At 42.6% G+C, this 14,025-nt stretch overlaps 1 protein-coding gene across 15 annotated transcripts in view; it reads left to right on the forward strand.

Annotated features, from left to right (window-relative positions):
• The window catches only part of MAPK8IP3 (mitogen-activated protein kinase 8 interacting protein 3), an 82,033-nt gene that overhangs the window by 29,389 nt on the left and 38,619 nt on the right, over nucleotides 1-14,025 (forward strand). For 12 of the 15 annotated variants that reach the window (XM_030958506.1, XM_030958515.1, XM_030958521.1 and 9 more), the window contains exons 2-7: nucleotides 493-613; nucleotides 1,359-1,429; nucleotides 2,182-2,273; nucleotides 4,424-4,447; nucleotides 8,380-8,431; nucleotides 13,737-13,986. In XM_030958506.1, the coding sequence (XP_030814366.1) occupies nucleotides 493-613; nucleotides 1,359-1,429; nucleotides 2,182-2,273; nucleotides 4,424-4,447; nucleotides 8,380-8,431; nucleotides 13,737-13,986 (610 nt within the window). The other 3 variants (XM_030958520.1, XM_030958510.1, XM_030958519.1) reach the window with 3 other exon arrangements.

A 14,025-nucleotide genomic window follows, 5' to 3' on the forward strand; every position in this document is an offset into this window, starting at 1 on the left:
TTGTCCCCCCACAGGAATTTTGGATGGAGCTCTCTACATTTGCATCATTAAAAGAGTTAGTCTGAAGGTTTCTGACATAGCTATTTTTAAATACATGATTGTAAATAAAATTTTTCTTCAATTTTTCTTCTGTGACATCAAATTAACAGGAATCAAAATTCAGCCTGGCACAAAGAAGACCAACATTGCTGAAGATGATAAAGTTGTGCTGGTTTACAGAACTCATGTTGGACCATAGTTTCTATGTTTATTATGATGCATTAAAGATAACAATAAGTTTCTAATATAAAATAGATCCTTCACCTTGATAAAGTGCTGTTGTGCTACCTACAGTACTTAAAAATTCTTATTTCTGATTTTGTAATTTATATTCCCTCACTTTATATTCTCTCAAATTTCTATTTTTTGAGGAGAGGAAGGGTCATGGTAGGGCAAGCCCATTTTGCATGTAATCCTCATCTGTGCCTCCTTCCCCACTTCTTCCCTATGCAGAAGTTCATAGAGTTTGAAGATGCACTGGAACAGGAGAAGAAAGAACTACAAATCCAAGTGGAACACCTTGAATTTCAGACTCGACAGCTGGAGCTGAAGACCAAAAACTATGCAGACCAGAGTAAGCAAAGCTGTGCACCAGACACCATTATACACATGCCTTCCACACACATACAGTACTACTTTAAAAATAATCTTCATACTTTTTTTTGGTTTAGTGTAATTTGTGCAAAGCCCAAAATATCTGGTTGTCACTTACTTTGATGTAAAATTCTGTGCTTTCCCAAGGGTGGGATGTATCCACACTAATTCAGTAAAGGCTACATTTCCTCTCTTTTGTGGTCAGTCTCTCCAGATGCAAGGTGTAAGATTTGGGCCTTTGAAACCTAGTTTCCAGTTTCTCCTTGTAAAATCTTCCATTCTTATAAAAATCGTCACATTAATTAGTTAGTTAGTTACTTAGTTTGTGTATTTGTTTTTACAAATACTTCCTTAATAAGTGCAGGCATTGAAGTTCCCCTCAGAATTTGTTGGTGTTTCATCCAGTACTCCTGCTCCTCAAGCAGCCAGAAGAGCCAGTCCCAGAGGACAACAAATTGTTGCCAAACTAAGATGCTTACAGGGCACTAGGCTACTGCTGAAAACTTCTGTAGTTTTATTGCATTTATAGTGCAAAATCACTGGTACTGGGAACATGCGGGTAGCCATGAACTAAGAGTGTAACAAAGACCAAATCCCACAATTCTGTTTGTTTTATTCAGTAGGTGTAAATTAATTTCTAAAAAAAATAGGCTTTGTTTCTCAAATAGTTTATTTTGAGTGCCAGGCGTATGTTAGCTGATAGTTGGGAATCTTCTCTTGGGCAGTTTCTCGACTGGAAGAACGTGAATCAGAAATGAAGAAGGAGTATAATGCTCTGCATCAGCGTCACACAGAGGTAAGATATTATCTTTCTAAATAAATAAGCTCTTTGTCTATATCTACATGACTATATCATGTCAAAGAACTCAGCTTTACAATCCTAGTGATGACTAGAGCTTCTAGTCATCACTAGGATTGTAGAGCTTGAACTTTGGGAACATCAGAAGTACCTGACTGGAGGGTGTAAACAGGATGGAGACAGGCTGTGTTCAGTAGTACCCAGTGGAGACAGCTGGCACAAACTAAGACACAGAAAACTCACTCTGAACAAAGTAGTAAAAACTACTTTCCTGCAAGAGCAATTAGCTCTGGCACAGGTTGTTCAGAGGCATGTTGGAGTCTCCTTGGAGATATTCATGAGCCAACTGGATGCGGTCGTGTGGCCATTCTGTGTGGCCCTGTTTCAGCAGGGGGTGGACTAATGGACCATAGGACATTCCTTCCAATCTCAGCTGTTCTGTGATGCGGTGCATAGTGCCCTGTTACCTCATCTCCCATTGCCAATGAACCTCCAGACTATGTTGTTTTTTCAAGGCTCTTTGGTTGTGAGATTCAGCTGAAGTGATTTCGAACACTATTTGTTGACAAGTTTTCTATCAGATTAGACCATTCACTTACATCATCAGCTTAGAAGGCAACAGTAAACACAAGGAAGTCTGCAAAAAAACCCAGGGGACTGGAAGTGGATACCATAGAAAATTAAACAAAAGCAGAAAATGAGCCTTTCCTTCTCATCTCTTTGCCTCATGGATTTTTTTCTCCTCACAGATGATCCAGACCTATGTGGAACACATTGAGCGATCTAAGATGCAGCAAGTTGGAGGAAATAACCAAACTGAGGGCAGTGTACCTGGGAGAAGGTAGGGCCATGACCTTTCCATGTGACACGTGTCACCTGGGAACTTACACACTGAGTGTGCGCGTTAGAGAGAGAAAACAGAGCAGGACCTTTCCCTGGGGACACGGATTGTAGCTGAAGCTCTGTTTTAATGAGTTCTGGGTGAGTTGTGGGTACTTGATGGTGAGGAGCTTTCTATGTTGTTTTACAAAGGTGTGGCTTTATCATGCTGCTATTGATGGGGCCTCTGGAAAACATGTTCATATTCTTAGGTAGTGTGTAAAAGTTTATCCATAGAATAGATGGTGTCAAATAAAATGTTTGTGTGTTTGCATGTCTTTGTATGTGGGATAGGCAGCAAAACTGTATCAATTAAATGCATTAGCCATTACGGGATTTTTTCACGTTGTTCTTTCAGAGAAAGCTTTCTGTCAGTCAGCCAAAAGTCCTACTTATGTCCAAGAAAGGGATTTTCCTCCCTTCTTATAGTGTTTGGGTTCTGACTAGAAATAAATTGTCTAAAATATAGGAATGAATTGAGAAAAACAAAAAAAAAAGCTAGATGTCAGCTTTCCTAGGCAGATAAGGGACGTCGAAAGCTTGAGAGGACATGGTCTAAAAAGAACCAGTAGCTTGTAAGTGCTCATCTGTTCATAAAATTTCCCTTATCAGACTGTTTTTCTTCCTTCTTTTCTATCCCTCACAGTCTGGAAATCCAGAGTGAGTTCCCAGAACATGATCTGATCCTAGTCTTAGAGATGGAATGGGATAAGTGTGTTAGGCTTGTTTCTCTCCCAACTTACACTTCTGGAAGTAAGAATATATCTGTGGAAGTGCTTACAGTAAAATCTAAAAGTACCATAGGCAAAAGCAAACTTAGGACGTCTCTCTTTTAAAGAGTGAGTCCTGTGTGCACCTGCCAGCTTTGAGTTATAGAATCATAGAATATCCTGAGTTGAAAGAGAGCCACAAGCATCATTGAAGTCCAACTCCTGAGTTGGACTGTGTAGTAGAAATCGGTTTTAATTTCTTCCTTTCTAAAAAGCTTAAAAGCTTTTACTTCCCTTACTCTTGAATAAGCTGATATTAATTATCGCTTTATGTTAACATTCCATGAAAGAGTGGCCCACTGAAAAGTGTTGCTGGTAGTATCTACAACACTGCCAGTCTCAGTTGGTGAAGGGCAAAATTTTCATCAAGACTTACCTTTTCATGTCAGAGAAGTTTGTCTTTTATCCTTTAAGTGTGGCACATTGCTAGTGTCCTTGGAGAGTAACACTGTATGTCTGTGAAAAGCCCATGATGGGACTGTGATCCAAGTCTAGGAGCTACCAGTGGGAAATGGGAGTTTTTCCTTAATTTTCAGCTTTGCGCGCACGTGTGTGTGTGTGTGTGTGTGTTTGTGTTTTTGGGTGTGTGCGTGTTTGTTGTGCTTCTGCACAGCACCTGGGCTAAGTGTGTTTCGATGTAATTGCACAGCTGGAGGGAGGAACACCAGTGTTTGTGGATCTTAGTGCACTAGGTGGGGGGATAGGCATAATTTCTCATGACCTGCAAAACAAATTTGGGTGGATTTATTTAAAATAAATGGGGCTAGGGAGAAGTTTGTGCTGCAACTTTTGTGGGTGTGGTGTGTATCAATGGCCATCCAAGAGGTGTAATGAGTTTGTACCTGTCGCAATTGAGTAAAAAACGACACAGACTCTCCAGAAGGCTGGTTTGCATAAAGCTCACCTCTTTACTTCAGATCATCTTTTATACATTGATCTGATACAGATAGACCTGGTTGATCAATTAATCAATACATTTCATCTGATTGGCTAATTAACAAGATGCCTTTCTTATAAGCAATTGTTGAGAAAACCAAGAAAACAGAGAGTAGGAAAACACCACCTGCAGGTTGTTTATGAAAGTAAGCTATCATTGTTTATCTTCAACTCCCTAAAGTCTGTCAGACCAATTCTGGGAAAACTTATTTAGTTTTCTCGTTCTCTGACCGGGCTGTCAGATCCACAGTACCTACTTCCACGTGCCATGGGGGTTGCAGTGCACATGTACCTTGTATCTGTGTTAGGTTGCATGTTTGCATGACATTTGCTCTCTAATGGTTGTTCTTTTTGTCTTGCTTTTTGTGGAATTGCTGCTGTTTGGCTGTTATGTTTGTCACTTCAGTCATCGCCAGTCCTGGAGGAAAAGGTAAATCCTATTGCTGCATCTGAACTTCATTAATCCAAGTGTTATAGGTTGCTGTGGAGTGGTGACAGTGTGATGCTGGGAATGTGTTGTACTGGCATATTTGCTCTCTGTGTCCACTGGCACCTGTGCTGGACTTGATTCAGGGGTGCAGAGGGAGCCATGGAGCTGGGATAACACAGCAGGGAGAAGTTTGTGCGTGCAAATGCAGAAGACACACGAGTTTGTTCCCAAAACAGGATCAGATGTCTGGGATGGGATGTTTACACTTCACATCCCCTAATGTTTTAAAAGTCATAGAATCATAGATCCGTAGAATCGTAGAATATCCTGATTTGGGAGGGGCCCATAAGGATTGTCAAATCCAGCTCCTGCCCCTCCGCAGACACCCCAACAATCCCATCCTGTGCCTCAGAGCGTTGTCCAAATGCTTCTGGAGCTCTGGCAGCCTTGGCGTCATGACCATTCCCTGGGGAGCCTGTTCAGTGCCCACCACCATGTGGGGGAAGAGCGTTTTCCTGAAATTCAGCCTAAAACTCCCCTGACACAGTTTCATGTAATTCCCTCAGGTTCCAAGAAATTTATTCTCTCTTATTTTACACTAGAGAGCAAGCCATGCCTGATTTTTGAGTGGAAGTAGAACAAATGTCAGTGTCAGTAAGTTTCCAATGGCACTTTTGGCTGATGATTGGGCAGGGAGTGCTGTGCACAGAGCCTTCAAAGAGACTAGTTCTCCTCTTTAAATGCTGGCAAACAAACTGTAGTTTTGTTATGTTTTGTAAACTTTAGGGTGTTGCTTGTAGAACGTCCTAATTCAGGTTTTGTCTACTGCAAACCTTTATTGGAGAGTGTGCTGTTCACCTTGTAACTCAAGGTGGAACTATCAAGTGTTAAGACTCACCCTGGCTGATCCTGGAAAGATTTGGGTATGTCAGAGAGACTGCAGCACTCAAAGTTTAGACCAGGATGAGTCTAAATGAGGTTACTTTAAATTTATTTGCATTTAAATTTGGTAGCTAACTTCAGGACTGCAAAATTAGAGTTAGCACTTCCTTCCCCTTTACTGGGTGGTTTTGAAGAGGCTTGAAGGCATTTCCAAAGAAACTCATCAAGGAAATTTCCTAACAGTCTGTGCTAAAATTCTTTCCGGAAGATTCTACAGCTTCTGATGCTGTAGAGACCCTGTGCCTCTTTAACAGGGACTGTGAAATTCACACATTTCCTCTCCATTTGGTGGCTCCTGTATTTCTTTGTGTGTTAAGTATGTATGTGTTTACATATCAACAAAAAAGAAAACGTATAATTTAATGTCTGTCAGCATACTTTGGGGGCAGCTTTTATGTCTCAGTGCTGTCAGTGAGTTATGTCAAGTCGTTCCAGCATAGTCACTAGGATATTCTGGCTGCACCACTGGTTTGACAAGGACTGTCCTATAAATGAACGTTATAGGAAACTTTCTCCTGCTCCATAGACCTGTGAAAGCAAGACTCTCTTAAAACTATAATTCAGTCCTGAAGAAAAGGAAAGATATAAAACTAATGATTAAAGTATCTCAAAAAATGGCCCAAGTTTTTTGTTTTCTGCATAAAAAGAGAGATTTTTTTTGGAAGTAGACTCTTAGGGATCCTTGGGTTATTTCTTAAACTGTGTAACTAAGAATTTTCTGGTATTGTAGCATAAAGTGGTTCTGATTTCCAGTGTTGAATGCCTTTATGATCTCTCACACATAATTAACTCTACTTTCTGTGGTGCTTGTGTCAGCACCTGGGTGAAGATTTCCTAGGAAGGGAAACATTTGCCTAGTAAGCTTTTTTAGAAACTTGAAACCCAGCTGCTAGAAGCTTTCAGGTCCTTGGAATGATAACAGTGGGATAAAGAGAAGTATCTACAGCAGACAGGCAGAGGTAATTGTCCTTTGGCATCATGACCTAGTAGGAGCAGATGTAAGTGGCAAGTTACAGTCATAAACTGGGACAAACAGCAGTAGAATGTTTTCACTAAACCTTCAGCGGTTATTTAAGTCACAAATAGCGAGATGCCTTTGGTAGTGGAAAGGAAAAGTTACAAGGAAACTGACAATTCCTATGACATAGAAGTCTGGGTTTGAATCTGTGGAGAATGATAGAATCATTATGGTTGGAAAAGATCAAATCTGACCTTCAACTGGATGCCCTCACACCCACTAAATCATATCACAAAGTGCCACATCCACACGCCTTTTGAATGTTTCTGGGGATTGTGACTCCATTACTGCCCTGAGCAACAGGTTTCCATGGTTAACCAGTCTTTCAGTGAAGAAATTTTCTGCAGTATCCAACATGAATCTACCCTGGTACAACTTGAGGACATTTCCTCTTGTTCTATTGCTTGTTACCTGTGAGAAGGTTAATTATGTTTTATCAGTGATTTGCGTTCCTCCAAAATCCAGTTACATGCCTCCTTTCTGAGAGAGTTTGTGTATGAAACTTCCATGTAGGAGTGTAATATCTTCAGGAAAGGATTTTAGTGCAGATTCCTAGGAAAAGTGCATGCCAAGTAGGCATGCTGGAAATACCTTTCTGCCCCATCTTGCCTATCCAGGACAGGCCACAGGAGGCCTTTTTGCCTATATAAGGTAGGCACTGATGCAGCAATGCAGCATACTGTGGTGGCTGGGCAGTGCTTAGGGTGAGAAGGTTGGGCACTGTGGTTTCTCTCAGCAAACATTGTCTCCTCTGCTGGACACTCCATCTCTGTCCTTCCTAAAAGAGTTGGCTGGTCTGCCACTCCCTGTGTTAGTGTGTTTGCTCTGTCCCAGAGGCCCTGTAGCAGTTGTTTGCCGTGGTCACAGGTGAGGTGGCTGCGCTTGTTTCCCAGCCTGGGCATGACACCCAATGCTGATGATCATTACAGAAAGGAACGTGGAGGTCTACTGTTACTAACAGCGTGCTACAGAAGAGCAGGTTTCGTCACACTCCCAAGATTAAGCAGAAACCCTGTGCAGGAATAGGTGAAATAGGATTGAGTCCAAGTATGGGTGCACATCACACAGAGAATCATTTTAGTTAGCTCTGCAGGGGCTGGAGTCAATTAGACATACCCTGAACCATTTGCTGGGCTTGGCAAGCTGGTGCCACAGCCTTTCCACCTTCTCTGCTTGCTCTAGATTTTCTCCCAAAATCTTCTCTGAAGCTTGGTCTCAAAATCTGTGCCAGCTTTTTTGTTCAGAATCTGACCTGCAGCTAGTGAGTCCCTGCAGCTGCCAGAAAGGAGAGGATGAACAGAACACACTTAGAGACACCTAGCAATATGCATGTTGCATTTATTTATATCTTTGTTTAGTTTTTGAATTGTGAGTGCATTATAATATGGGTATCAAGGGAGATCAATGAATACAAATACTCTCTTCCTTGCTTAAAATTGGAAGTGATCCAACCCCTCTGGTTCCTGTTGTTGAAGCTCACCAGATTTGGGGTAGAATGTCATAAGTTTCATGTAGATGACACTTAAAAGCCTTATTCCTCACCCTGTGGTGACATCTCTAGTAGCTATGGAGCTTTTATTTTCTTGCTGTGAGAGTTGTTTGCCATGGCTTATTTTCCTCCGGTACCTTTGTTTCTCAGAAGCACTGACTTAAATTGACTGCACTTTCATGTTCCTCCAAATTTGTCATAGTGATTGAGCAGTCATTTGTACCTGTTAATGGCCACTGACCCCCTCCATCTTAGAGTTTCCCCAGGAGAAGGTATTACTCTAGTTGTAACACCGTGGAACTGAGAGCCAGCACCAAGGAAGTGTGGGAGTTCAGAGTTCAGGCAGCTGCCATGTGAGGGTAACAGTTGCAGTCCAGTTTCTAGTAACTAGTATTTCATATACACTAGTGTGCTGTTTGTTTTCTGTCAGAACCTTGTACACAGCTAACACGCTTTCCTCTCTCTCCTTGTTTGTCTCTTTAGCAGGAAGGAACGTCCTAACTCCTTGAATGTCTTCCCCCTCGCTGATGGCATGGTACGTGGACAGATAGGGGCCAAGATCGTCCCAACACTAGACCACTGGCACCTGAGTGACCTCGGCCAGCTGCAGTCCAACTCCAGCTACAAGGTTTTCTAGACCATCACAGAGCAAGGGTTTCCCACTCCTTCACTGTTGCTAACATCTCACATTTTCGTTAAGTTAGAGACAATCTGTGTCCGTAACCCTTTGCAGCCTCTCCCTTTGTGTTTGCTCCCATAGTAGCGCTGCTAGAGGTGGGACGATACTCTTCTTCAGATCTGGCATATGATGCAGGAAGGATTTGACACAGCTCCTCATGCTGCTTTGTCTCAGGGTTAATCTCCTTTACTTGGCTGGCCCCAAGTTGAGAGGGATGTATGTAGAGGCAGTTGGGATTGAGTGAAGAGAAATCCTTCACTTCTTAATAGCTTATTTGGGAGAGGACATGGTAGAACCTGTCCCTTCTCTCCGCTTTGATAAGAGCAATGGTTCTGCAACTCAGGTGGGGCCAGGCATTGGGTTGCACTTGCCCTTAAGTGTTTGTCATTTTTTTCTGATCTCCTGGCCTTCTTGTATTCACTAAAAAAGGCTCCTCCTTATCCTGTCTGAATGCCCAATTCTTGCACTGTGCTTAAAGGTCTTACGTTCCTCTTATGCCTAGTCACTGCTCTAGACTTGCATTATCTACCTTCAGTACATCTGTCACCGTTACTGCTCTGCCTTCTGCGCCAGGTCATCCAAAATCCTCACAGCGTTGCACCTGCACTGGAGCAGCTCATGGGGCTGCCTGATGCATCTTGTGCTCTGCTCTGCCGTTCAGGGGTCTCTTCTCTGCTATTCAGAGATTGGTCTGACAGATTAGGCTATGCATGGTCCATGCGTTTCCCATGAGCTGTACATGTGAACTTTGCAAAGTCTTTGTGCTCAGGATCCCACCAAATCCTTCTCTTTAAATGATTTTCCACAAATGCCTGGTGACAGGTCTGAGAGTCACTGGTTTCTTTGCTGAGCACGGCTTAGTGTGTTCACTGGTATCTCACAGAGCTTCTGCTCTACCTCAAAAGTGTCTGATTAAATTTACCTTCACTTTGCTTGGAATTCATAGAACATCAGCTATTTTATGTGTCACATGTAAGGACTGGCCTCCTTTTGAGAAGTTTTGAATCACTGATCCTGTAAACTACATTGATGCCATAAAGGCAAAGAGGAGATAGAAAAGAAATCCCCAGCTTGTTCCATCCATTCTACATGTCTTCAGATTCCATGAATGGGCTTTCACATGAGGGACTCTACAGCAGTGGCCTTCTTGATGCATAGACAAATTGTCAATTTACTCAGAAAACAAAGTAGCAAGGTAATTTTTTAACACTATGTCTGTAAAGCAGCAAAGCCTAGTGTAGCGCAAATGTCAGCACTTTGTCAGCTCTCTGCCATTGTGGAATTTGGAAATCCAAAATATCTTTGCCTAGGATGGAAGGTTGGAATCCAGTCCTTACTGTAATGTTAGAGGCACAGAATTTTGGGAAATGTAGCAACTTGCAGAATGTCATTCAGATCCTACAGTCATTTCTGGAAAGCTCTGCCTGGAATTAGAGAATAGCAGTGCCACAGTACAATAACATAATAACGGATGGTGGAAATGAGGACAGAGCATGAATGTGTTTCTTCATGCTAGTGCTGTGCCAGCACAACCAAAATGTATGGAGCCCAGCCCACCTCTGGAATCCATTATTCCTCAGGCTCTCCAGGCAGTGCTGCAGTTCACTTTAGTGTGAACAGACCTTTCAGTCATTAGGCTGGACAGTGGGGGTTAGTCTTTGGGGAAGAGCTGCATGGACGCTGTGGTTAGGTCCATCTTCCACAGCCTTGCTAAGGTCTAGTTCTTTCAGTGGTCCCACTGAGAACTTGCAAAAGAAGTAACTCAGCATTTGCATTGCAGGAGAATGCAGCAGCAACCCAGAGAAGTGGGAAACTTTGGTGTCCCAAGTTCAGGTAATAGAGGTTGTTCTGCTTTGGTCAGGGAAGACACCCTACACAGGGGTTGGTACTAGGTGATGCTTACGATCCTTTCCAGCCCAGACCATTCTGTGATTACTGACTGGATCTCTTAGTTATTTGGTGGTGATGGTGGTATCAGGTCAAAAAAATCTGGTTCCAAGAAAGCTTTGTGCAGAACTAGCAGTGTGTGCTGTGCCAAAATGTATCATGCTGGGATTCATGTTGTTGCTCGTTAGGGAGACTCAGAGTGGAATGCTGGGATAAAGGAGGCTAGATGGTACAATGGACCTAAGGAGCTTGTGCTGTGGAAGACTTGGATGGGTAGTCTGTTATGGAGAATTTCCTGAGTATGGAGCAAATTAATGAATAATTAAAGGATGTGATGGACTGACTTGCTAGTTTGGAACGGAGATTTTCATCCCACAAGCTTCTTCCACACTCTGTGACTGAAATGCTGTCTCTTAAATCGTCTGCCTGATTGACTTCTCTGAGGGCATGGCTCATGCCTCCCTTGCCTCTTCTTCAAAGGTCTGATATTTTGCTGACATCACTCACACATGACTCACCTTCCCAGTATGTACCTGACTATTCTCACTAGTTTTCCTTCTTCATGAGGCCATGCTGTACTTACATTTTAAGGGTCCTTGTTTACTTTTTATTACTATATTCTATTTTAGTTGTTGTCATTATTTGGTTTTTGCATTCAGTTTTACATTTATTTTTTACAGTGTTTTGGATATTTAAAGTCCTTAACGTTTTTGTTTTTATGTACTATGCTTTCAGTGTTATAACCATACAATTGTGGCTTCTCATGGTGACATATGACTGCTATGAATGTTGGGCCTTTACAATGCATTTTGGAGGTCACTACTACACAGTTGATGTTTAGGAGGTTTACAGGTATGGCCGTAGGTAAGTGGTGGCTGTGGAGATTATTCTTTGGGTGAGCTGTGGGTTTTGGAGAATGCCTCCTGTGCTGGAGAGAAGAGCTGTACTCTTAGCACGATATTTAGCATTAACAGAGCACTCAGACAATAGAAGGAAGATACCCACTTCTGGACTGTGAAGAGAAGCATGTTGCTAGGACATACATTTGGGAGGAATTTCTCCAGTGCAGGTTGGAAGGTTGATAAAGTGTGTTTTCTAGGGAAGTACAAAACTCACATCTGTAACCAAAGAGTAGTGAAAGACTGCGGTAATTACTTATTCAGGTGTTTAGGGTAAGGGGCAGGTTATATCAATAAACAAGAAGTTACAGGATATTGCTGATACAAATATTACCCTATAGACACTGATGATCCAGGGCTTTTGAATGACATCTGGTTCATAAGAACAAGGAATGACAAGTGGAGTGGACCCACCTAGGTGTCTCTTATACAGCTAAGATGCTTCTGAACTTTGCTTATTCTCATAGACTTAGAGTGGGTCCAAGAACATCCCTGAAATCTTTCATCCAACAGCAATTTTGTTTGAGGAAAGAGGTTTTATGGTTGCACTTCACACTTGATAATCTTTGTCCCTTTGTACATCTGAAAGCACAGAAGGCAAACTTCAGTTGAGGTAGTCCAAAGCTTACTGGAGCCTATTTATTATCAAAAATCCTATTTGACTCTTTTTTTTTCTTTACATACTGGGAAAGTAGCTCCTAAATCAGGAATTTGAAGTAGAAGTGAGAAGTGTGGTTTTCACATGTATCAGCCTAACTACAAAGTTCTCATCTCAGTCTTGATGCTGAAACCAGCATAATTGAAGGGAGATGGTTTGGATATTCATGTGGGAATGTGGGTGCTGTTTGGACTAACAATGCGGAAAATACACAAAATGTGGATTGCATTTAATGGTAGGGCCATTGTAAAAAACCTGAGTTTCCAATATAAGTGTGCAGGTGCAGTGTAAGCCTTTAGACTTCTGTAGTGCAGTGTGCAGCAAAGCATTTTAAGATAAGCATACAGAGGCCAGTCTAATTAAAGGAAGATCTTAATAAAATTCCAGATTTAACAAAACTAAGGCTGCAAAGGGTTAAGTCACCATTTTTTTCAGTCTTCTCACTCATCCCTTATTGGATTTTTTTGTCATGTTGTGAAGCTGTTATTAGTACAAGAGAATGAGACTTCCAGATGAGAAAAGTGAAACCCTGTCACAGCTTCGAGGTTTGAGGGCTCAGAGCAGCCTCTGAGCAGAACCAGGATCTCTCTAGTACTTGCACAGGAGGCGAGAGGCCAGTGGTAAAGGTGAAAGCTGGGTCTGGATGTGCAGGTGAATGCCACTGCACCCAATCGCAACTCACTGTCACATATAACTCTCAGCATTAATTATGTCACCTCCCTGCAGGCAGTAATTAGAGTGGGCTGCCCTTAAGACTGGGGAAATCTCCTTTGAGTCTGAGAGAGGTCATGGCGCTAGTCAGGGCATTCCTTGTCTGACTGAAGCAGTGTGCTTTAATTTACAAACACAGCTTACAGTGTAAAACCCTGACAAAGCCTTGAAGACTCCCTGTTCCTCAAGAGGTGATGGTACAAGAAGTGGGGCTGTAATGTCTGTTTGAACCAAGAGCCATTTTGCACATTCCATACTGAGAATCCATCTCCTGTGTTCATTTCTCACCTTTCTGAATTCTTGGATATTGTCATCCTGCCATTTGGAAGTGGGATACCACACCTGTTTATTCTGTGTTCTCAAGCTGGACCGATGCCTGCCTAGCTATGTATAAGGTGGTTTGGGGACATAGGTCTCCTGTGTCAGACAAGCCAGATCAGTGTCCACTCTGATTCTGCAGTTAAGTGGCAAAACCAGTTTGCTCTTTTCTTGTTTAGGTGTATTGGTGGCTTACAGTAATGACATCAGTCAAGACTTCTAAGAGGCCACTTCAGATCCTTCCCAAGCAATATCCATATTGCCTTCCAGCCTTGGGAAACACTGGCCTAGTTTGCTGCAAGTGCCAAAGCCCTTCAGCTTTCACTGTACTCAGTGTGAGCTGCAGGTGCTTTTCACCTGTGATAAGGCCACCTTTCTTGAGATCACATACCAATGTGATTTGTGAAGACCAGTATTCAGTATTGAAGGAGTTATCAGCCTTATTGAAGAAGGTTATCAACCCTTTCTACAGGTGGGGTTTGCTTGTTGAGCTCAGCACGAGAACTCGCTGCTTCGCTGTGGTGGTAGTGCCCTGTGTCACCGGCAAACAATGGGACATGTAACTGGTACAATGAGCAAGAACCATGCTCATAATGCTTTAAGGCAGCCATACACCAGCAAATGGGACTTAGTGAAATGTATAACTCTGCTTTTCCCTTTCTGTTCTGCTGCCCTGGAATTGCCACAGTGCCCCCAAGATGAAATGTCTGAATCTGGGCAGTCCTCAGCAGCTGCCACACCGAGCACCACGGGAACCAAGTCCAACACTCCCACATCATCTGTGCCCTCTGCTGCTGTCACCCCTCTGAATGAGAGCATCCAGCCCATCAGCGAGTACACCAATGGCACCACCAAGAGCAATAAGAGGGCACGAGAAAAGCGTAACAGCCGGAACATGGAAGTCCAGGTCACACAGGAGATGAGGAACGTCAGCATAGGTATGGCAGCTGGAGCTCAGGTATTTGGTCACTAACATA

This window comes from Camarhynchus parvulus, chromosome 14 (assembly GCF_901933205.1).
Source record: "Camarhynchus parvulus chromosome 14, STF_HiC, whole genome shotgun sequence".
Classification (NCBI taxonomy): domain Eukaryota; kingdom Metazoa; phylum Chordata; class Aves; order Passeriformes; family Thraupidae; genus Camarhynchus; species Camarhynchus parvulus.